This window comes from Engraulis encrasicolus, chromosome 15, assembly GCF_034702125.1.
Source record: "Engraulis encrasicolus isolate BLACKSEA-1 chromosome 15, IST_EnEncr_1.0, whole genome shotgun sequence".
NCBI classification, from domain to species: Eukaryota; Metazoa; Chordata; class Actinopteri; order Clupeiformes; family Engraulidae; genus Engraulis; species Engraulis encrasicolus.
Window position 1 is genome coordinate 1,908,591 of NC_085871.1, and position 24,244 is coordinate 1,932,834.

General features: G+C 41.5%; 1 protein-coding gene across 1 annotated transcript; it reads right to left on the reverse strand.

The window, feature by feature from the left end:
• Positions 1-50: 50 nt before the first annotated feature.
• Positions 51-19,309, reverse strand: slc6a1l (solute carrier family 6 member 1, like). The gene is made up of 14 exons (XM_063216788.1): positions 19,072-19,309; positions 13,624-13,755; positions 13,337-13,437; positions 12,580-12,689; positions 12,040-12,172; positions 10,602-10,736; positions 8,835-8,938; positions 8,458-8,582; positions 7,920-8,032; positions 4,571-4,702; positions 3,744-3,846; positions 3,432-3,532; positions 984-1,151; positions 51-511 (listed from the first exon to the last, which is right to left on the reverse strand). The coding sequence occupies exons 1-14, from the start codon at positions 19,307-19,309 to the stop codon at positions 404-406; spliced, it is 1,803 nt and encodes a 600-aa protein (XP_063072858.1). The 3' UTR covers positions 51-403.
• Between the last annotated feature and the right edge of the window lie 4,935 nt (positions 19,310-24,244).

Genomic DNA, 24,244 nt, shown 5'->3' on the forward strand with positions numbered 1-24,244 from the left:
ATGTTTGTGCAGAGAATCTTCAATGACATGAAGCATAAAGTGTTGTCACATTTCAAACATTTAATTGTGTTAATAACATTCTGAAACAAACCTCTAACAGAATAAAACTACTGGTATAAAACAAAAACAGCAATATAAAAGTCCAACAAAGAGCAGTATTTATCCGTCATATCTTGTGTGACCACTTTTTTAAGTACCCTGATTTATTTTATTCAAAATGACAATAGCTTACACAAGCATTCTCTGAAAATGCATACAATCTGGACCTGAAAGAAACAACAGCATGCTGGCAATAGGCTTAAGTTACATTATAGAGTATTTTCAAATCTGTACACATGCATTACCAAGCAGGTTACTGCCAGAGTTTTGACAATGACAAAACACACAATTATTCAACAAATGATTACACAGACGCCTCTCCCATACTTCCCAATTGTGAAGGTCGCCTTGTAAGACCATTATCAGCTTCGGTCATGTTTTCATCTTTCCTAGTGGTCATCTTGTGCCAGCGCTGAAAGAGAAAATTTGCTATGACTTAAGTGATAAAAGGCAGATTCTTAAAGGTGTACTGTGTAGGACTGTGGCCAGAGTAGGGATTGCATCTATGCTGCTCATTGAAACTGTGCTGCTCCTTGCTAAATTTGATCTTTTAATGAATATTTACTAAATAATGAACTAATATTTACTAGTAGGACCAAAGTACGGTACGTTTCGCCGCTAAAAATATCTTCTTCTCAAAATTCAAAATGGCAGACATGGAGAAGATCCATCTTTTCATGTACAAAAAGTGTAATTTTCCCAGTCATAGTGAATACAGTATTTGGAATTTGATGATGGTGGTAATTATTTGTGAAAAAGGTAACATTTGTGAATGGGCAGCATGAAATAAACTACTAAAAAATATTACATTGCGCACCTTTAAGTACTATACTTAATCATTCATGTGTGAAACAAACACACACAAGACAAGAAGGATGATTCACCTGTCGTATCGTCCCCTTAGTGGTCAGAAACATATAAATGATATAGCCCGGGACCAGAATCATGGAGGACAGTGCCATGAACCAGCCAATGATTTGCCCCCACGCTGGGTACACATACTTCCCCAAGGTTAAAGGAGTCATCTCTATCGCACTGAATGTGAACACCCCCTGCGAAAAGAGAAGAGAAGCACAAGCACAATCAAAGATGGCTACCTGGGCCCAAGTGACACTGACTAGGCACATAATATATTGCAATACCCGGTACAACTGAAATCAATTTCAACCTAAATCAATCAATTCTGTGGACAAACAGATGGACCAGGTTGCTATAAATGGACACTGACCTGTCCCTATGAAGGGACAGGGAAAAAAATACAAAACAGCTCAAGTTGAGATATGTTCAATGGTCTCCGCTTCCTCATACTTAAAGGGGCATTCCACCGGTGGAGACATGAATATGTTACTGAAAGTGGGTCATATGTATAGTAGAATAGTAACATACATTTCTAATTTGGTGCCTTCTTGGCCAAGAAAAGGCAGAAAATGACTTTTTAGTGCTTGTGGATTTGTGACAACAATCCCCATAATGCACGGCAATGCTCAAGTTCCACAGGCCACCCCCAGTTATTTGGGACTCTATGCATCATCTCTCCCTCAGCTTGCAGGCAGTGTTGCCAGATTGGGCTGTTTCCTGCCCAATTGGGCTGCTTAGGATGGTCGTGTGCGGGTAAAAATGGCATTTAGCAGAAAAACCCGCCCAATTTTAGCCATAGAAATCAATAGAATTGGGCGGGATTTTGAGCTTCTAGGCTGGTTTTGAGCAGTTTTTGGGCTGGAAATCATCAGCCTCATCTGGCAACCCTGCTTGCAGGTGCATCACAGTGGGACAGACATCACTGGAAAGGAGAAGCTGGAGCACACTGCAGCTTAGTTTTCAAGACTTTATTTTGTGCACACATGCGACCAACGTTTCTGTGTTGCTACACCTTCTTCAGAGTCAAATGATAGCAAGAGAGAGACACACATTTCAAGACTTGACATTCACAGGTGATCCTACTTGGTTTGGCTAAATTGGTCTGATCTCATTGCAGGTAATTGACCCCACCCCCCAACACCAGGACAAGATTGTAAACAATTAGACAGCTTGCCAACTTCCCAAAACAAAATAAAAAAGTGAAAAAAACAATACACAAAGAACATTGTCAATAAAACCACAGCTACAATTATTAGAAGACCACAGCCGCGATGCTGGAACAATTTGTTACAGAGAGCAAGACATATTGTGTTCCTCATTTATGCCCTGAGGCTCCACTGAATTTAGAGTATGAATCCAAAATGCCTTTCCACAAAGCCTCTCTGTCTAATTGTCTGCAATCTTGTCCTGGTGTTGGGGGGTGGGGTCAATTACCTGCAATGAGATGAGACCAATTTAGCCAAACCAAGTGGGATCACCTGTGAATGTCAAGTCCTGAAATGTGTGTCTCTCTCTTGCTATCATTTGACTCTGAAGAAGGTGTAGCAACACCGAAACGTTGGTCGGGTGTGTGCACAAAATAAAGTCTTGAAAACTAAGCTGCAGTGTGCTCCAGCTTCTCCTTTCCAGCTATGCCAGTGACTTACTGGCAGTGTTGCCAGATGAGGCTGATGATTTCCAGCCCAAAAAATGCTCAAAACCCGCCTGGAAGCACTAAATCCCGCCCAATTCTATTGATGTCGATGGGAATTGGGCGAGTTTTCCTGTAAAATGCCATTTTTACCCGCAGACGGCCATCCCAAGCAGCCCAATTGGGTGGGAAACAGCCCAATCTGGCAACACTGCTTACTGGAGCCTCAATGCCAGTGATTTCAAAAGCACTGGGACACTGATCTGTGATAGGTCTGTTAGAGCATTAGGTCCAACCCCCTATGGGCGGGGTTGAAAAGGTGGGAAAAAGGCTTGTAGTCTCAACAGAAATCCACCTCTCTTACACTTCCTATGTCGATGATGCAAAATGACCATTTTTACATCATTGACATAGGAAGTGTTAAGAGATGAATGTGGATTTCTCCAATCTCAGGGGGAATTGAGAGATTTTTGAAAGACCATTCAAAAGTATGACTGGGTGTCTATCAATGGAAAGCCTAATGCAAAATGGGTGGAGTGTCCCTTTAAGGTCGGCATTGTATTGCCATGAAGAACAACTTTTCTGTGATGCGAGATCATGGAATGTTCGAACAACCTACTTTAACAAATTGTTTTTAGCCATCTAAGCTGGCTATGATGTTGTGACAACAGGTAAACACAAAACATCAACATTTTGAAATCATTCACACCTTATGTACAATATGTTGATGTGCGCTATCAAAAAACCTCATGAATCACATTTTTCACACAAGGTTGGGAGCCATATTTCCAATTAAACCTCAATGGTATCTTCTCCTACACTATTAATTTAGTAAGCATAATACCAGACATATAAGTGGAGTGAAAAACATCCAACACCATTTCCACCATGGACACGGTCGATAGCCAATCATCTCCTCTATGTTCTGATAGAATCGCTCAGCGCCTGAACAGAAAGAGAAACTATTGGTTAATTATTGCATGATTAAAAAAGACTAAAGGCTAAATGCTGATAAAGACTAAAGAAATGCTGATTTTTTTTAATTTATAAATGATACTGAACAGCAAACGTTTTTTTTTTAAAAATAGATTGAACTCATTGGACAAAGACATCTAAATACAGTCAAGAACAATTTAAACAACAAAATGGTCTTTACCATAGAACCAAGATATGGAGATCGTCTCAAAAAACACCAAATATAAAAGACACATTCCACTTGCTGAGTAGTAATCGAAAAGCTTGAAAACATAAAGGCCTCCCTGCAGAACAAGAAACACACACACACACACACACACACACACACACACACACACACACACACACACACACACACACACACACACACACACACACACACACACACACACACACACACACACACAAAGAGAAGATGAAAGAAAAACACATTGTTCAAACATTAAAACCCACAAATGGCTCAAAGAACATACAATACAAGCATTACATTTGCAATGAATGTGAACAAACATGTTTCTGCACTTAAAGGGACACTGTGTGAGATTTTTAGTTGTTTATTTTCAGAATTCATGCTGCCCATTCACTAATGTTACCTTTTTCATGAATACTTACCACCAGTATTCATTATGACTGGAAAAATTGCACTTTTCATACACGAAAAGGGGGATCTTCTCCATGGTCCGCCATTTTGAATTTCCAAAAATAGCCATTTTTAGCTGCAAAAATGACTGTACTTGGACCATACTAGAAAATATTTGTTTATTACTTAGTAAATTTTCATGTAAAGATCAAATTTGGCAATAGGCAGCCCAGTTTCAATGAGCAGCATAGTTGTAGTACCTTTTTTGACAATTTCCTGCACAGTGTCCCTTTAAGTAACAACGTATATGTACCATTGTAATTCATGGTAATAATAATATCTTAGTTTGAGGACATCTGATTTACACTATATACTGTACAGGGTTTGAAATTTAATTTTGTACATTCAAGCGGATAATAATAAAATACCTGTGTGATGTTGGAGAAGCCAATGATGTACGAAAAAATACAGACACCAAGGATGAAGAGTTTTTTCCTCTTTCTCAGGACCATTGGGTATTCATCCATCAGTGCGGTAATAAATCCCTCAACTGTACAAAACTGATACAAAGACATGTTAATGCAATTGCACTTAGAGAGAGTGTAAAGGCGTTAAATTCATTAAGTTACATTACATTACGTTACATTACATTACACTTAGCTGACGCTTTTATCCAAAGCGACTTAGGGTATTAGACTAAAACAAGAATTCCAAACAGGGGCTTATTTAAGGAGTTCAAGGCATTTGAGAGACAAAGTCGGCATATAGTCCTACTTTGTCAATTTGGGTGTGCCAAATTCAAATCTGCGATATGCCGAGCTCTATCTGGCCTCTGTTGACCCCAAGAGGTCATTGAACTTGAGCTAAGGGGCTTGTGTTTGATGGAGCAGTGCTGCTTTTGCTCTGCAGCATGCATGCACACTTGGCCATTTCAATGCATTCTGATTGCCATTTCAAATCATTCTGGTTCGAATCCAAAGTGTGCATGCACACTGCAGAGCAAAAGCTGAGAATTCTAAGGATTTTTAACCCAAATGCATTGAAATGGCAAAGTGTGCATGCATGCTGCAGAGCATGCAATCGTTTTACTCTTTCTGCCTACATCCGTAGTTTGTTATGGTGCCTTTTTTAAAGTCCCGGCGTGAAGACATGGGGCGTGAGGTCACGCCTCTTGACCAATCAGTGGGCTGGTTGTCACCATAATGTTCAGCTCGCTTCAGCCAGCCAGCTGGCTTTAGAGCTGAGTTGAGCGCAAGTCGAAGCGCAAAATGTTGGCGGCTGAGTTGAGCTGTACCGGGAAAATATGTGCAGTGGAAATGACCCATATGATGCAGCTGGCGGTTGCAACTTAATTGATATTAATGCAAGAATAAGACACAAGAAGTGACCCAAAAAAAAAGTTAAAATTAGTTGTCGCCGTGGGCCACGTCGATGGTTTGGGCCGGGAAAACTCCCGATCACTTTAATGTGCACCCCGGCTTTGAGCATGTATATGTTCACACAGCCCGCTGGTCCCAGAGCCCATTGGTCCCACATCACCAAGATTTTTAACATTCATTTTCAGGGCCATCGGTCCCACAGCATATTCCTGCTGCTCAATGTTCTCACATTTCTAAGGGCTTCCGCACACCAACTCCGACAAAGTGCTGAGCACTGCTCAGCTAAAATTCGATTCCATTGTTATAGAACCATTGCAATAGAACCACGCACACTGGCGCCGATGTCCGCGGACATTCTCCGATGTCGGAAAGCAATTAGAGACAAGTTCTATTTTGTCGGCGCCGCCCATTGACTATCAATGCAATGTTCGGGTGAAATTGGGTTTGGGGATCCGAATTCTGTCGGAAGCAAAAGTGCGCCGCACTTTGTCGGAGCCGGTGTGCAGAGGCCCTAAGAATGTATTAAAATGTAGGTGGAGATAAAGGCACGTTCTCTTAGTTTACTCGGAAATGTGGAAATGTGGGAACATGGAGTTTTGGAACATAGGGCCTATATTTGAATAATTTCTTCAAAATATGGGAACATGGAGCAGCAGGAATAAGCTGTGGGACCATTGGTCTGTGGAACCAATGAGCTCTGAGACCAATGGGTTGTAGGCCAGTGAGAACATAGAGCTGACCCCCATTTCCCAACCCTACCCTGACACTTTCCCACTTACTTCTTGTCATCTCTTTGACTGCCCTGTCTAAATAAAGACCTCAAAAAGCCCCCCAAAACATTTAAAAGGGCCTTAATATCTCTACTCCTCCACCATTTATCCATTTATTTATTTCCATTCCTTGTGTGTGTGTGTGTGTGTGTGTGTGTGTGTGTGTGTGTGTGTGTGTGTGTGTGTGTGTGTGTGTGTGTGTGTGTGTGTGTGTGTGTGTGTGTGTGTGTGTGTGTGTGGTAGTCTAGTAGACACCTAACACTGGACAATCTTTAAGATCACCAGAATCCAAGGGCTACTGCAAGGCATTGTCACAGAACACTTTGAACCTTGTTGATTTGTGTGATTTCTGTATTGTGTATGTGTATGCTGCTGGACATCTCAATGCAAAGTCACCCAATTATTTACTGTATATAGCCTGCCTATTTCAACTACAAAGCAGGTAGCTGTAAAAAAAAAAAAAAAAAAAAGCTGTCATGGTTTCAGAGTTGTCAGTGGGTTGGCTTCATCTCTGTCTATAGCCTTCCCAGGTTGGCCATGGTATTCTGTCAGAGCTATTCTGTCTTTCCTCTATCTTACAGAAGGCAGTGGCAGGACTGAACGTGTGTGCTTTTAAATCTGATCCATCATTACTCTTTTTGCATTTGTGCTAAATTGGAGAGGTCATTTAATATTGGAGAGACATTTCCATCACACGTGGATCCTAACATACACTCATTGGTTTCCTGTCATGTAAATATCCTAGATGACATCAATGACATGAGGTCAAACTGAGAACTTACGAAAAATGAAGCTAAGGGCACACGACAACAGGCCATGTTTAATGACTTTGAATAATGGAGTAATAATCACTAACCATTAATTACTAACTAATAATAACAACTTATTTTTTGAAGTAAATGTGAGTTTAGAATTCCAATACTGACCAAACAAATCCATTTGTCAATTTAAATCATCACTTTGCTTAAAAATCATTAATTAATTGCGTAAAAAACCTGATTATCTGGCCTCAGTTGGTACACTTTCAGTGTCAAAGGTCAATGACCTCTAGAGGTCTACAGAGGTCAGATAGAGCTCGGCATATCACAGATTTGGATTCAGCATACCCAAATTGACAAAGTAACACTACAGGTATATGCCGACTTTGTCTCTCAAATGCCTTGGGGTGTCAAAAATCAGGATTCTTGTATTAGTATATATCTTCACACCTAGTCCCCTTTAAGTGAACCAAATTCAGTCTTCTTTAGATGGACCAAAAAGAGAACTGACAGCAAAATGACTCAGTTCTGTTTTTGTTCATATTGTTAGTATATTACAAAAAGAACCGGCTGCTCTTCCTCGTCCCATTAGGCTTTCATGGTGTGTCAGTCCTCTTCTTGATCACACACGGTCCTCTATAACTCTATTTAAGTGATTAGACCTAGTCACATGTGTAACTTATCAGGACTCATAAGCGAACCGTACTGAGACCACGTCAACAAAGGTCTCAGTACGGTTCACTTACGAGGGGTCTAGGTACACATTGGAGCGTTCTGAGGTCACAGGTCTGAGTTTGCAAGGGACCACATGTGAAAATGCCCTAAATTACTTAATTACATACTCTATCTTTAAAGCATAATCTATTTTACCTGGCTATCCAGGCCCAGCATCATCAGCATAGAGAAGAAGAGGATGGCCCATAGAGACGACATGGGTAGCTGTGTCACTGCCTGAGGGTAGGCCAGAAACGCCAAGCCTGGGCCTTGTGGTTGACATCATAGCAGTGGCAATTAGTACTTGGTGTCTCCTCAAACAACACCTTTTTCATACCAGTACACTGCCATACAAAGGCAAAGTGCAGTGACTATGACAACATTGAAACTGAGAAAAAAGGTCTTCAAAGTATTGGTATTTGGTTGGATGTTGTAGTTACTGCAAATTTAAAATGGGACACATTTACACCATAGGGCTTTGTCACACGATAAGGAGATGCTATGAAGACCATTTTCAGTCTAATCTCAATTTTGACAAAAAAAACTGTTACTGCACTTTGCCTTTGAAGGGCAGTATATCACTACACTGAACTTTTTAAAACAACAATGTTAAACTTCAACAGTCATGAACAGTCTTACACAATCATGAACAATCATGAGCATTCTTATTTATACAAAATCATGAGTGACTCACCGGAAGCTGCTAGTTCTTGGATTGGCTTCTTTGTGATATGAGACATGAAACCCACAATGGAGAATATCACAATACCAGCAAACATGCTTGTGAATGAGTTTATGCAACATACAATAATAGCATCCCTGTTAAGAGATTGACAGAGAAAAAATGCATATCAACGCACAAATCCAGCTGTGTTTACATGATGTTTTCAAAGCGGAAATAGGCTTTACTCAGAATTAAATTGAGTTAATTCTGAATTAAATGTCTCATGTAAATGAGGCAAATATGCATCATATAATAATATTATGTAATACTGCACACATAATGTTAACCAAGATACCAATAACCAACAACCAATAACCAAGATCTTAACAATTTAGCCAAATGTTTACCTGTACACATTGTTATTGAAGGAGTTGTAGCTTCCAAGAGCAATAAGAGAGCCAAGTCCCAACCCATAAGAAAAGAAGATCTGTGTGGCAGCATCCAGCCAAACCTGTGAGGATTCATTCGGGTAGTGCGTTTGAATATATATCAGAAGATGTTTGTGAAAATCACATGCGAATAATACTGAATTTTAGAGCCTTTGATTTCCTATGGCGACATTAATATCAGTAAATAATCAGCCAAAGACAATTTTCTGATTCATGTGTAACATACAAAATAGTTTTATCTAATCTAATTTAATGTAAATAATTTTTATCCCGAAAGCGCTTTAAGGGTTAAGAAGTGAGACGTGCCTCATTAATGCGGTCAGGTGGTCGCTAAAGGGGAAAGTTCAAATGAAAAAACATATGCACCTAACACTATATCAGTACCTTAGACTGTATTAAGGGGTGAGGGACCTTTTTCATTTGAAGGGCCACTTCAAATGTTATATAGTGCTCCAAGGGCCGTACTATGAACACGAACCAGGATTTCCTGCTGCACTTTAGGCCAACATTTAAGGCGGCCATCTTTACAACAGACTCCACCTTCAGTAAGATAGGTCCCTTGAAAACATAACTTAATTGTACAGTATTGAAAATGTAGTTTCTGAGATTGCTTTACAAAACATATTTCATGTAAAACCGCATAACATTAAAATTATATCGGGGGCCGGATAAGACGGCCTCACAGGTCGTAAATGGCCCCTGGGCCATAGGTTCCCCACCTAGGAATTACGTACATACAGCCTATGAACCAAGGCACTTCCTACGGTCACCATTTTTCTCGGGTGGGCTGGTCTAATGTTTCTATATGTATAAACGGTCAACCGGGTACCTTGTTTGTGAAGGAGCGGTCCGCCACATTTTGGGGGAAAACAAACCGAATGTCTCATTAACTTAGAAGCAACATCGGCTAGCCTAAATTAACACCATCCATGCTTCAGCCACGGCTGTTTGGCTATATTATTTGAGCAGCCGGCAATACAACACGTTTTCGGCATGTTGAGTGTGGACAACGTTTGTCTACAGGTCTTTGTCTTTCGTTTATTCTTTCCCAACACGACCAATTGACTTGCATTGGCTTATTCCCCAATGTTTTCCCCCAAAAAGGAGCGTAATGCACATGTCACACCTCACACCATTTATACGTATCCTGGCTCAGCCATGTAATTTGAGGGCCAATCAAAATGCTTCAGGTATCTTTATAGCAAGTTGTTGGGGCACCCTTAGCACGATGACAGCTAAAGAACAATTGGCTGTTTGAAACGGCCTACTGGGTACAGCAGTAGTTTGAACCAGAGCCCTCTGGGAGTTGTGACAACCGGCGTACAGGAAGTAGCCTTGCCACTTGTTTCAGTGTAGATTAAAACAGTGTCCGGAAGCGACTAACACAGAACCAGTACATAACAAGCCAAAATGTAGGAGAAACGAACTACATTTCTGGGTGATTACCAACGAATATATACACTAGCAATTGACTTATTTATGATAGATTCGTTAAAATTTGCCAACATTCCGTAAATCTGCGAAATGAGACCTATTTTAGGATATAGGCTACACTACACCCTGCTGTGGAAGCCACTTCCTGGCACTAACAGAGCACAGTGTGCAGCCCTGAGCTGCCATTTTTGTGTAGAAAAGATGGACCGTAGCGGTCAATGGACTGATCCCAGGTCTACACATTGATTTGAAATGTAATGGAATACTAGTGTGTTCAGTGTGCTTTTTTACCTCAGATTTCATGAGCTTATTGAAATCAGGCGTGATGTAGAAAAGCACTCCCTCTTTGGCTCCAGGGAGTGTAACGCCCCGAAAGAAAAGTATAAACAGCATGAAATATGGATAGGTAGCAGAGAAGTACACCACCTATCAAGACAAAAGGAAAAAGCAGTTATAGAAGTACACCAACTATCAAGAAAAAAAGAAAAAGCAGTTGAGGTGGCCGGCATTAGCCTTTTTCAATGTGACGTAATATAATTATGTTATGTTATGGCAATGAGATGCAGGGCGCTCCTCTGTTGAGCGACTCGTGATTGAAGGGCCATTTATAACATATTTAATTGACTATTTCCAAATTTTATCCAGTTCAGACAGTGGCAATGCATGTGTGAATTACAGATGTTTGGAGTTCTGCGTTGATGGAATTTATTTGTCACTCTGAAAATGGTCCAAAAAAGCGGAACTATCTAGTGAATGGCAGTTCTGTGGGCAAAATGTGTTGTTGATGCCAGAGGTCAAAGGCTAATGGCCAGACTGGTTCGAGCTGACACATAGGCAACAGTAACTCAAATAACCACTTGTTACAACCGGGTTATGCATAAGAGCATCTCAAAATGCATAGCACATCAACCCTTGAGGCAGATGGCCTACAGCAGCAGAATCCCACATCGGGTGCCACTCCTGCCAGCTAAGAACAAGAACGTGAGGCTATAATTCGCACAGGCACACCAAAAGTGAACAATGAAAGATTGAAAAATGTTGCCTGGTCTGATGAGTGACTCGGGTGGTATGGTCAGAAATTGGCGATAGCAACATAAAAACATGGATACACCCTGCCTTGTATAAATGGTTCAAGGTGGTGGTAGAATTAGCCTCGCGCACCATCCTACGTACTTCCGCCAAGAGACTTGGCTCCGCACTACGTCTGGTAACTGTTTTCTGTAGAGCGATGTTGAGCGGCAGGATTTGGCCGGTGTTCTGACAAACGGTCCTACGTTGTAATTTTATCCTACGATAGGATGTTCTGTCAGACATGGCTGTTAAACAGTCCAACATTGCCAAAGATAGACGTCAGACATGTTTGTTCAACAACTTATCCTGATTTTTCCGAAAATTTCCTTTCCGGTTCCTGCAATCGCGTCAGACCAAACAACCTCCAGACCATGAATATGAAATGAAATGGTAGTATTATGGGATGGTCAGGACCAGGGTAGTGGTAGAATGGCATAGGGATATTTTCTTGGAAGACTTTGGGCTTCTTTGCACCAATCAAGCACTGTTGAAAAGCCACAGCCTATGCCTGAGTATTGCTGCTGGCAGTTAAGGCAGTTCTGAGGGCAAAAAGGGATCCAACCCAGTACTAGCACTATGTACCTAATAATAATTAAGTGGCCGGTGAGTGTAAATACTATATCAATAAAAAATAATAAAAATACAACAGCAGACAGACCTTCCCAGTCCATTCCACTCCCTTCCATATGGAAAAGTAGACCAGAACCCAGGCAAGAAACAAGGTCCCCGCCAGAGGCCAGCGCACCTCCCCCGGCTCCTCCAGCCCATTAGTCAACTGGTGCATGTTCCTCCTAGAAAACACATTCACAAAACCTTTAGGCAATTTTCTATGCAACAAATTTGTGTATGGAGCAAGTACACACTGTATATAGTCATATAGCCCAACCACCCCAAAATTAATAAGCACATGAATGATAAATGAATATAAGTGAGATCCCCTCCCCTCAATTCAAGTTTATTTCAAGTGCTGTTGATATTAAAAACACAACCCAACAGTTCCCATGAATGAAATAGCAATTCAATATAATAACAAGATAATACATCCCTCAGCCCTTAACTAGTAATAGAACGTTCTAGTAAAAGACACAAATAGATTACATAGTGTTAGCAGTTGACCAAATGTGACACCAGTAGATGTCAGTAGATTTACTCTTAGCAAAGGGAATAGCAAACAAAAAAGGTCATAGTTGGCTCTTACTCCCAAAATTCAGTGACAGCGCTGGTTAGATTGGTGGTGTCAGTCAGACTGTAGTTTGAGAAACATTTTTCGGTGTTCCAGGGGTTATCGCAGCTCTGCCACGGGAGCTCCTGCAGTGTGTGTGTGTGTGTGTGTGTGTGTGTGTGTGTGTGTGTGTGTGTGTGTGTGTGTGTGTGTGTGTGTGTGTGTGTGTGTGTGTGTGTGTGTGTGTGTGTATTAAGGGATAATTCAGAGAAAGAATATTTAATTTCAGTGTCACACAATGTGCTTTCTCACAATTTTTTTTATTCAAAATGTATTTTCAATTTCTCAATACTGATAGCCATTAGCTTCATGCTGATCACAGGGGTCAAACCTTATTTTCCCTAATAATGAGGTAACATTAGGTCATCAGACTGAGATTTGTTTTTTTTTAAAAAAGTGAATTGGCTCACCAAAGTTACTCTAATTTAGTCAGTATACAATATCTCAGGACACCAATATGCCACAAATGATACATAGCACCACTCAGTAAGGTTCTGAAGTCCTGAATTACACACTGATCTACAGGAATTGAAGAGGTGCTAGAATACAGTACAAATAGTTAATTAAATGACAATATAAATATTGCTATATTACATGAAATAAATGTCATGTACATTTTAATAATTAAATTCTATTTTAAATAAATGAATTATACATTTCATGAATTATTTGTTGGTTCAATTAACCTCTGTGATACCCTCCTCCCTCCATACTGAAGTGCGGTGTTACTCACTGATCTAAAGGAATTGAAGAGGTAGTAGAGAGCCCAGGCGATGATGATGATGTAATAGATGTTGAGCCAGAAGGACAGCACCACAGAAGCCAGACCTACACCTGGACATTGGTTTTAGAAGAGACAATGGATGTTGATTTTCACACAAGGTTTCTTTTCATGGCGTTTGCGTAAAATGATCTGTTCTGTTCTATTCACTACAATGTGTATATTCAATTTTCACAATTTTCACTATTAACACTGTGATGAAAAGTGGAATTTTCGTTAAAATGCAAAAGCGAGTTTACCTTTCATCATTGGCAGGAGCTTCCAAACGCCTAGTCCCCCTACAGAGGTGTATTGGCCCAGGGCAGTCTCCAGCAAGAACAGAGGTATCCCAGCGAACACAAGGGTGGTGAAGTAAGGGATCAAGAATGCCCCTAAATGGACAAAAGTACAAGATAAGACATCAGTTCCAATGAAACTGAACACATCAGCTGTCAGCCTGATCTCCAAAAATTCCGTGCTCCTGGACACGGATGTTAAGGACACTAAATCCGTGTCCAGGAGCACGGATTTTGCCAAAATTCCGTGCTCCTGGACACGCAGTTGTTTTCCGTGATGGGCACACGGAAGTGCTTTCTATAGGCTATTACCACAGCACTGTGTTAACTCTATCATTAGAAAATACATACCAAATGCTAATCCTAAACAAAATAATGCTATAGCAATTCAAGTTGTGCCCTGACCAAAACATTCCCTAACCTTAACCTGTCATTAAAGACATATTTTTGAGAAATACCTTTTCCAGTTGGTTGCTAAGCTATCAAACTCATATGATGAATGAAAGAAAACTAGCTGTGCCCAGACCAAAACAATCCCTAACCCTAACCTGTCAATAAGAAATGTTGTTTTTGAGACAAAATATTTGAAATCCTGAGAAAACACAAGACTGTGGAAATAGCCTTTAGAAAGCACTTCAAACAATTCCGTGTCCAGGAGCACGGAAAACAATTCCGTGTCCAGGAGCACGGAATTTTGGCAAAATCCGTGCTCCTGGACACGGATTTAGTGTCCTTAACATCCGTGTCCAGGAGCACGGAATTTTTGGAGATCATGTTGCAGCTGTAGACACAGAACCAAAGAAAAAAATGGAACTCCAACAGTATCTTGAAGTGCTCTGCACCACTCAGCTACTAGCCTGGGAACACTCCCATACTGCCTTTAGTTCTACACAATCGTTTCGATCTGAATCTCACTTGTGATTAGGTCTGGTGTTAACCAGGCAACTCAGCTACGGCAAATGTGATGAATCGCTCTTATACTTTTAATATGTTAAATTTATGTGAAATAATCTGTATAAATTGTATACTGGGCATCTTCATGTCCTTCGGGATGTTACTCCAAAGATTCTCTGTTCTAAGAACGTCTCTGGTTACTCTCTACTCTAGTCTACTCTACATGCAATGGACAATTCTTGATTTATGTAGTATGTATGGTGTTGGTGGTATAGTGGTATATGTATATATATGCACATACAAATTACTTACTTTTATTTATTTATTTTTTTCACATTAATACTATCACTTTTTTCACAATGCTACTGTACTGTCTATGTCTATACCGTCTATGTCTATACCTAAAGTATGTCTGTCTGCAGAAGGGAAAGTAAGAAACGTAATTTCAATTCTTTGCATGACCAGTGCATGTAAAGAAATTGACAATAAAGCCGACTTGACTTGACTTGATTATGTATTGGTGATTTGTGAGCCATTTCCTGTGCCATTCTGAAGTGTCAACGTGTTAAAAGGATAATTTGTGAGGAAATGCATGCTGCCCATCATTAGAAAAAATACTGTACAACTACAGACAGAGTTCTCAAGCCCTCAGCAAAACATGTGCATGTGTGAGGCAAGAAAACGTGATCAAAGAAGAAAAGTTCAGAAAACACTGCACATTGCTTACTGTTCTTTTTCCCTATTTTAAGAGCGAACCTGATGACGAACTGGGTGAAACACATTTTTCGCTCCGAATATTCAAATAAGAAAAAAGAACAGTAAACAGTGTGCAGAGTTTATTGAACTACTGATGTTTAACGGTTTGGCCGCTTTATAGCGAATTTGCAAAACCTAGTATGATGGGGGAAGCGCATCTGCAAACCCGCCTGGGAATGATAGGTGGAGACCGTTCGGACCGGCGCTATTTGGTCCCAAAAATATTTTTGACAAAAATATTTGACAGGACAGTGAGAGATGGTGACAGGAAGCAAGTGGGAGAGAAAGATGGGTGAGGATTTTGATGGAGATCCTGGCAAAGATATGCATTGCATATACCGTACTTTGGTTAGCACATGTCATTAAGATTATTTCTTCATGCATTTTTCCTTTTCCATGCATTACACTTCAACAGTTCTGAATGGTGCCTTTAATGATAGCCTAAATAATTGCCGGTCCAAAGCCTTCATATGCAGAACTGTTCAAATGGCTGACCCACAGTCACATTGGTGTATGCAGCACAGGGAAGAATGGCGACTGGCAAGAATGCCTTTCAAATGCATTGAACATGTGAAGACATGCGGTGCAAGTAACAGATGGTAAACCTTTGGGTTGGACGGTTTAAGTCATCTTGTGTGAGTCATGCTGGACTCCCATAGGTTGTCTCAGAGAGAAGCTGCATGTTACCCAAACAACCACTAGTTGACACCAAAATGCCTATCTATCTATGGTAAAACTCACTGTGTGGTCAGACTCAGAGCTCTTGATGTTTGCTGTTTATTAACAACACTATGCATGACATGATTTATTTCTGATCCATTGCATCTTCTAATGTATGTTCCAAAACGCCTGCATATAGGCTGTTCTGAACATCTTTCTACATGTAGGCCTACAGTAAATGTTAAACCATTGTGTGATTATACTAGGCAATGATGTAGGTCACCATTACAATTCAACTCAAAAAGTTGTATTAAAATCTGCATCGATGAGGTCCAAATGTTTCACATGGAATGACAGAAAAGAAGTCATTGGTACCGCCTATGCCAGGGGTATTCAATCAAAAGTCACAGAGGGCCAGTTTTTCAAATTCCCTCCAGCGAAGGCCCGGGGCAGAACGTAGAATCTGTATAACTGCCAGCAGCATGGTGTCTGAGGTTAGGATGCAAAGCAAGCGGAACAGATATTCCCTTCTCTATTTCTTAGTAGTACCCTTAGGATGGTCTATTTATGATACTGTTTTAGATAAGATTTCACTCTGATGTGAATGCATAGTAGAGATATCCTCAACCTGAAATGTTAGTGATAGCAAATTATGTACGGCCACAGATAGCACACATATTTGTTTTCATTTTGTTCTGACCTTATGGGGGGCCAGAACCTTGCCATCCAAGGGCCGCATAGTGGCCCCAGGGCCTCCATTTGAATAGCCCTGGCCTATGCCCTCCATAACTTTTAACAGAAGAACTAGAAAGAGGACAAGGACTTCATCAAGAACCCCACTCATACAGCACACACTATGTTTCACCTCCCTCTCTTTGTCAGGCACTACAGATCCTGTGTCAGACACAACAAAACCAAGACACTTCCATCACAAACTCCATTATACATAATAGAACTTTAACTTGTCACTTGTCCCTCTGCACTTGACATATAACTCTGTTAGCCCATTTGACAGATGACAAGAATTTAATTGTATGGAAAGGGTTGATTGATTTATTTTTTTTCTGGAAAATATTGATGATGTGGATGGAGAGCTCTCAGAATGGTGCGTTAATATGATGCGTACAGGCTTATATGATTAAACTGGCACAGAAAATTCAATTCCCTCAGTTACTGTCCATATTACATAAACTACCCGTTAGGGTTAGGCCACTGAAATTACGTACAACCATTACAGTACAAATATTACAAAAATTAAGGACACGTACATGGTAATTGGTCAGTAGACACTCACCAAACTCTTCTAAGATGCCTTTCCCTAATGCCTCGTCTCAAATTCTTCCTTTCATCTTTGCCTTTATTTAGTTAATTAATTTTAGATGCTTTTATAAATGTGGTTTTTTTTTACAGTGTATTAATCATATATTGCTATAATTTATTTCAAAGATTGTCGCCTCACATTTCTTACCTCTCCTTCGATTTTATCATGCAGTTTTATGTATGATTTATATTCTATTACACTTATTCATTTATTACTTAACAGTATATCGGTTTCTACTCCATTTGTATTTAATTCATATTGATATTTGTGCATTATTCATTTGTCTTTGTTACTGTTTATTGCTACAGTTATAGCCTATCTTCTAAAATATATTTTTATTTATGCTTTATTTCGGTTTTCTTAATATCCCACATTATGATTTGCATCCTCATGCTGGCCTGGTTTGACTATTCTGCCTTACAGAGGCAATGTGCAGTAACTACACCGACACTGAAACTGAGAAAAATGCCTTCAAGACCTTGGTATTAGGATATTTGACATAGCAACATCTCTAAAACGGTACACATTTGGACCATATGCCTTTATCACAAGCTAAATGAGGTGCTATGTAGATAATTTTCATCTTAAACTGAACTTTGACAAATATGTAGTTACTGCACTTTGCTTTGAAGGGCAGTATTTCATTTTTTTATTGTTTGTGAAGCACATGGAGATGCTGCTGTATGGAGTGAGATATACAAAGAAACTGCCTTGCCTTGATTTCACCGACTCGACCCACATTTCTACAATTTTGAGAAAGCTTCTGTTTATTAAATATTCAGCCATCTGACTTGCTTATGACTTAGTTAGAGGAAGAAGATTTCATGACATCTTGTTCATGCTAAATGAAGTTTGGAAGTACATCACGTTTCCCTTTTGTGTTTTCCCAGCTGTATTTGTAAACAGATGCTTTACTTTATAGATTTTAACCCATTTAACCCTAAGGCACCCGCCAAAAACACCTACTGATGTCTAAGCTCTTTTTGAGAAAAGGTGCCCTCAGCCTATAAAAACCTAAATATCATATATCATCTCAGTCTCCGAAGCACATAAAAACATGAAATGAGTTGCATTTAAAATCTAGGATCTCATTTTGCATTAGAATGTGTTCATTCTGTTCTTACATACCCACATCTATAAAAACTTAAATCTCCAGAGCGTGGATGCAGCGACTACAGTATGTCGCTCCAGCCGCCTAAGTCAATGCAGCGTGTACGCAGCATCAGGCTTAAATGGGTTACAGCAGTGGACTTATGTAGCCCATGTGCACGGTTGTCATCATGGTTTGTTTAAAATGACAAAATTCTACAGATGTGCACTCTAAAACATGAAAAAGCTATTTTAACAGCTTCCTTAAATGCAAAGAAAAGCATATCAATATGAGCGAAGGTGTAGCCTACCAAGAGACATTTTGTTGCCCAATTGTCAAGCACAGTGTTGGCCTAAAAACCATAATACAGTTTTACAATAGTACATTAAAGATGATATTGTGCTCCCAGAGTTGAACAAAGTAGAAGTGGACATACTCAAATGTAATTACAACACTAGTAGCATGATATTACAAAGTTTAAACTAGAGATGCACCGGATCCTGATTTTTAGGATCCTGGAACCGGATCCGGATAGTCTGAAAAAACCCTATTATCCTGCCGGATCCGGAACCGGATCTTGGATCCTGTACATCTCTAGTTTAAACCATGCAATATCATACCAGTAGTGTTGTAATTACATCTGTAAGAGTACTTCTACTTTATACAACTCTGTCTGCGCCTTGATTCTCACCGCCTCCGTTCTTCCCACAGAGATAGGGAAACCTCCAGACGTTCCCCAGGCCGATGGCGTATCCTATGCAGGACAGTAGAAAGTCAAACTTCCCTTTCCAGGAGCCTCGTTCGGGAACTTCCTTCCCCTTCTCCTCCCCAGCGTTTGATGTGTATTGGTCCCCATCTTCGAAGGGGGTCGCCAGCTTGGCCTCCGAGGGAGAGTTCAGGTCCACTGTAGCCTGGCCCTTCTTTCCCATCACTCTCCTCTCACCACTCCTTTCACAGCCAGCTTTTCCAGTCGTTCCAAGTGTTTATGCACAGCAATTCTAAATGACAGACTCCGAAAATTATGTTTATGTTGGAGTTCAAGGATTGTAACAGGAAGACTTGTTTTCCACGTTTCAGTCAACTTTCAGTCCAATGTGATTCCAAGCTGATCAGGATTGTGGAATAAGTCAGCACGTTGTCAGCACATTGCTATGGGCAGTGTGGGTCTGTAAAAAAAGCATAAGCATTTTTTTAAAAGTCATCGTGTCATAGTTGATTTGACATTCGTTAGAAATTACGTGTCAATAATTACGTGTCACACAAATTCTTAGCACATTGGTCCTAACCTACTTTAAGTGAACACTTCTACTTTATAACATCCCTGATTATTTACAATGTCTGTATTTAATATATCTGCTCAAATGTATGCAATTTCTTTCTTTTCTGCCTTTAGTTATCACTACCATATCATTTACCGCTGTCTGCAATTGGGCAGGACACTGCAAATATTTAAAATAAAAATGGACCATACTGTACCTGAGTTGGGGGTAGTAGTTCAGGTACGCCACCAAATTCTTTAGGTGCCTGCAGAACAATAATAAAGTTGTGGACATCAAGGGACAAGAAAATTATTGTATGCAGCTTGTCTGCCGGGTCAGAAGGAACTAACAGACCAAAAGAGTCAGAGTTTCCATCCCTCCCTTTTTGACCAGGGCCCCCTCCCCCCAGTGGCTCCTATTGATTTGCAGATAATAAAGTTCGACCTGTTGTCTAGATTAATTATAACTTGGTGAGCACAGACTGTAACTTTGGGGGCCAGTGCTTGGTTCCGGGAACGTGTCTGCTCTGTGTGTGTGTTCCTACAGTGCATTATGTACTGTGGGAATTTCTAAGGCTAGTTTAAATTTTCCCCTAAAGGACTTGGGGAAATTTAAACTGAGGACTGAAAGGATCTTGTTGAGATGTGGAGCGGAGGCAGGCACTACGTCTACAACATGAAATTGAAATCCGACCTGAGAAACTCTGTGACACAGCACTCCACAGCTCATGTGCACACTGAACAAAACAAAATTGCATTTATGCCTCACTCGTTCAAGGGGGCAGCCCCAAGCGGTTCCCCAAGGCAGCCATGTGGTTGAACGGTACCATGCTCAGGGTACCTCAGTCATGGAGGGGGATGGGGGAGAGCACTGGTTAATTATGGCCCCCCACAAGCCTGGCGGGTTGGATGTCAAACCCCTAACCTCTAACCTATACCTGCCCACACATGACAGACAACATAACAGTTTTTTTTTTCTCGCATTGTAGCATTTGTGGCAAAAGCTACTTTACAATGCCCGTCCCTTGAAGAGCTTTAAAACATTACAATAACATCCAATAATAATTAAACATGTTATCACAAAAACAGCCTATCCACTCATTCAGTCAAATCATTCATCCTCAAAATCTGTCATATTTTCCATAATTGTATATTCATCCATCCCTCCTTTCATTCAAGTGCATAGTAAGTGTAATGTAAGGACTCTGAAACTGGTGAAGGTGAATTAAACTGTTGGAAAAATAAATAGTACGTTTCCATACTACACCATACCATATCTTGGCCTTGGGTATTGTTTCCGGTCAGGAAAGTTATGTAATTAGGGTTAGAACTGTCCATACTAGTTGGCATCGTCACACCGGAATATGTGTGGGATCAATAGGTTAGGATTAGGATCGACAGACTCTAATTACACCTCTGGGTGATACGTTCTCCTCTCAAAGAGGATGTGTCCATGCAGGGCAAAGGTCACATGGCATTTTGCACCGCGTCCTTCTATTGTTGAATTGCACAACATACAGTAAGGGGAATGACCAGGGGCCGCAGTTACAAGCATTTGCGCCCTGTAGAATATACCAGTAAAATAACACTGTGGTTGTGTTTCTCGCAGCATAGTTGCTATCTAGTTAGCAACTTCGGTAGTTGCTGATTGGAAATTGCATCGTTAACAACAACGTAGGACACATAGTTAGCAACAATTGTTTCGAAAATACAACACTGGTGAATAATCACTGTCGGTTCCACAACTAATTGTTGGGAGATCTATTCTGTGACAGAAGACATAATCCTTCTCGGGGCTTTGTACCAAGGCCTTGCGGGTAGAACATGAAGATGTCAGCCACACAGTGGTTTTGAAAGTGGGGGGTTGCGAAGGGGATGCCAAGTGGGCCGTGGCAGGTTGGCAGGAAAAATATAGCAAAATAAATGAATAAATTTATACATTGAATAACCGCATAAACCAAAAATAAGCTAGACAATCCCAATGGTATAATCTTCTTCTTTACAGTGTGTATTATGCTTTCTTTATGGCTTCTGAAGAGGACTGATGAGCTGATGTCATGGGCAAGAATGAAGATCAAGCCCTCCAAGTCCCGTAGCCTGTCACTCAGGAGAGGAGTCAGGAACGACAGCACCACCTTTGTCGTCGGAGGAGAAAAGATCCCACTACTCGCAGAGCAACCCATTAAAAGCCTGGGGAGGCAGTACACGGCTGAGCTTTCTGATAAGCAGATGGGGAAAGCTGTCATGAAGCAGCCAAAGCCAACTCCCGGGGAAGTACAAGGTAAGGTGCTACCAATTCACTCTCTACCAGAGAGTAATGTGGCCCCTGAAAATGAGCGAGATCCCCTCATCGACCGTGAGTAAGATGGATGGGAAAGCCAACTCATTCATCCGAAAGTGGTTGGGGCTGCCACAGTGCCTCTCTGAAACTGGCCTGTTCAGGAGAAACATGCTTCAGCTACCATTGAAATCTCTGCAGCTGGACTACAGGCAAGAAATGACCAGGTTGGAGCTCGAGCTTCGGGAGTCCACAGACGAGTCAGTGAGGAAAGCTAACGCCAGGGTCCTAACTGACCGGAAGTGGAATGCCCAGACAGAGGTCGATCAAGCTGTCAGTTGGCTGCAACACAAGGAAATCGTGGGAAGAGTCCATGTAGGAAGAGCAGGTCTAGGATGGGGAGATGCACCACGCTTCTGGTCCAAGACCTGCCGCAAGGAAAGGAAGGAGATGGTGGTGGCGGAGGTGACAAGGATGGAGGAAGACCGCTACAAGATCAAGGCCGTGTCTCAGGATCGGCAAGGAAGCTGGACAACCTGGGAGGGAATCTCAAACAGAAACATCAGTTGGTCAGACATGTGGAAGATCCCACAGGCAAGACTCAGCTTCCTTATCCGCTCAACGTATGACACGCTTCCCTGTCCTCGGAACCTCAGCCAGTGGTTCGGAAAGGAGGAATGTTGAGCACTCTGCAGTGCTCCCAGTGAAAGCCTCCAGCACATCTTGTCAGACTGCAAAATCGCGCTCTCTCAGGGCCGCTACAGATGGCGCCACGACCAGGTCCTGAGAAAGCTAGCCGAGGTGCTGGAAGAGTGCAGACAGGGTAGCAGAATACCATCGCCAGCAGAGGACCCTACCATTTTTATTGCGGAAGGAGGATTTGGAAGCATCAGGCAAAAGGAATCAACAAGGCCCTTCACTCCTGGCCAGGAGTAGAGCATGAAGGTTGACTTGGTTGACTGTACCATCGGAGGAAGGGATTGAGGCGGCCTTTGAACGGAAAAAGGCCAAGTACGCCGAACTGGCTTCGGAGTGCCGGGAGGCAGGCTGGAAGACTTCCATCTATCCAGTGGAGGTTGGATGCTGAGGCTTTATGGGGTTGTCGACCATACGCCTCCTGAAGGATGTGGGAGTCACTGGAGGAAGGCTAAGGAAGGCAACAAAGGAGCTGGCAGAGGAGGCGGAAAAAGGGAGCTTTTGGCTCTGGCTGCGGAGGAAGGACAGGAGCTGGGGGAATAACAACTAACCCCCAGAAAACAGCCGCAGGGACAACATCTATCAGCTGCAGGGGGTGACAGGGAGACGTCCCTGTCACTGCCCCGCCACCAGAGACATTTTGGGATTAAAGGGGGTGAAACGTTGATGAATGGTGGTTCCCGACTGATGACCCTGCAGCTGACCCATGGGCACCGGAGGAGGTGCGACAGGCAGCAATGCCCAGCAGGATGTAACACCTTCCTGTACAAATCCTTCTTTAGTACTTGAATGGGTTTAGGAGTCCATCAACCTCATTGCGTTGAGAAACTGGGTGCACAGAAGTAGTAGGGCACGGCCCATATCGGGGGGCTTGGCTGGAATCTACTGGTATATAGGGGGCCTTGTGATGATAAAGTTTGGGAGCCCCTGGCATAGGCTGCAATACGGTATGCTGTGCTGATGCTTTTGTCTTAAATGACTTGCAGTTATTCAGGCACAGGGTATTGTATACAGGTCCTGGCCTTTAGTGGGGTTAAATGCCTTGCACAAGGGTATTCCAGCCACTGACATGGCTCTAGGAAGCCACCCACACTCTACTGGTGTGGGTGGGACATGAACCTGCAACCTCTGATCCCAAAACCATGTCATTGGTCATGGCTGCCCATGGTGAATAGGTAATGAAAGGCACATACAACATTTACGAATCTGCTTGTGGACAAGACTTTCAGGAACACTGTCGTACAACATGTCAAAACTAATGCTTTTGCAAGATGAGAATGTACGTAGTACTGTGCAAGTGCATTCAAAAATCTTACCATAATGGCTTTCCTTGGCTGCTAGCAAAAAGGAAGAGAAAAAAACTCTTTCTGCCAATGTTTCCACAAATGAAGTCAAATAGTGTAGTGTAAAAATAAAATTATGATTTCGGGTGTTGGTAAGAATGCACGGGTGAGATGCACCCCAATTACGAAAGAAATTGAATACCCATTCAGATATAAGAGCGGCTCTACCATACATGCATAGTATCGCCAAACTTTCTGTTTCAGGACAGGAATGAGTCTGAAGTGTTCCAAATGTTTCATTCTTCAAAAAGTTGAATAAATGTTTTGATCTTATGAAAATGTTTTGAAG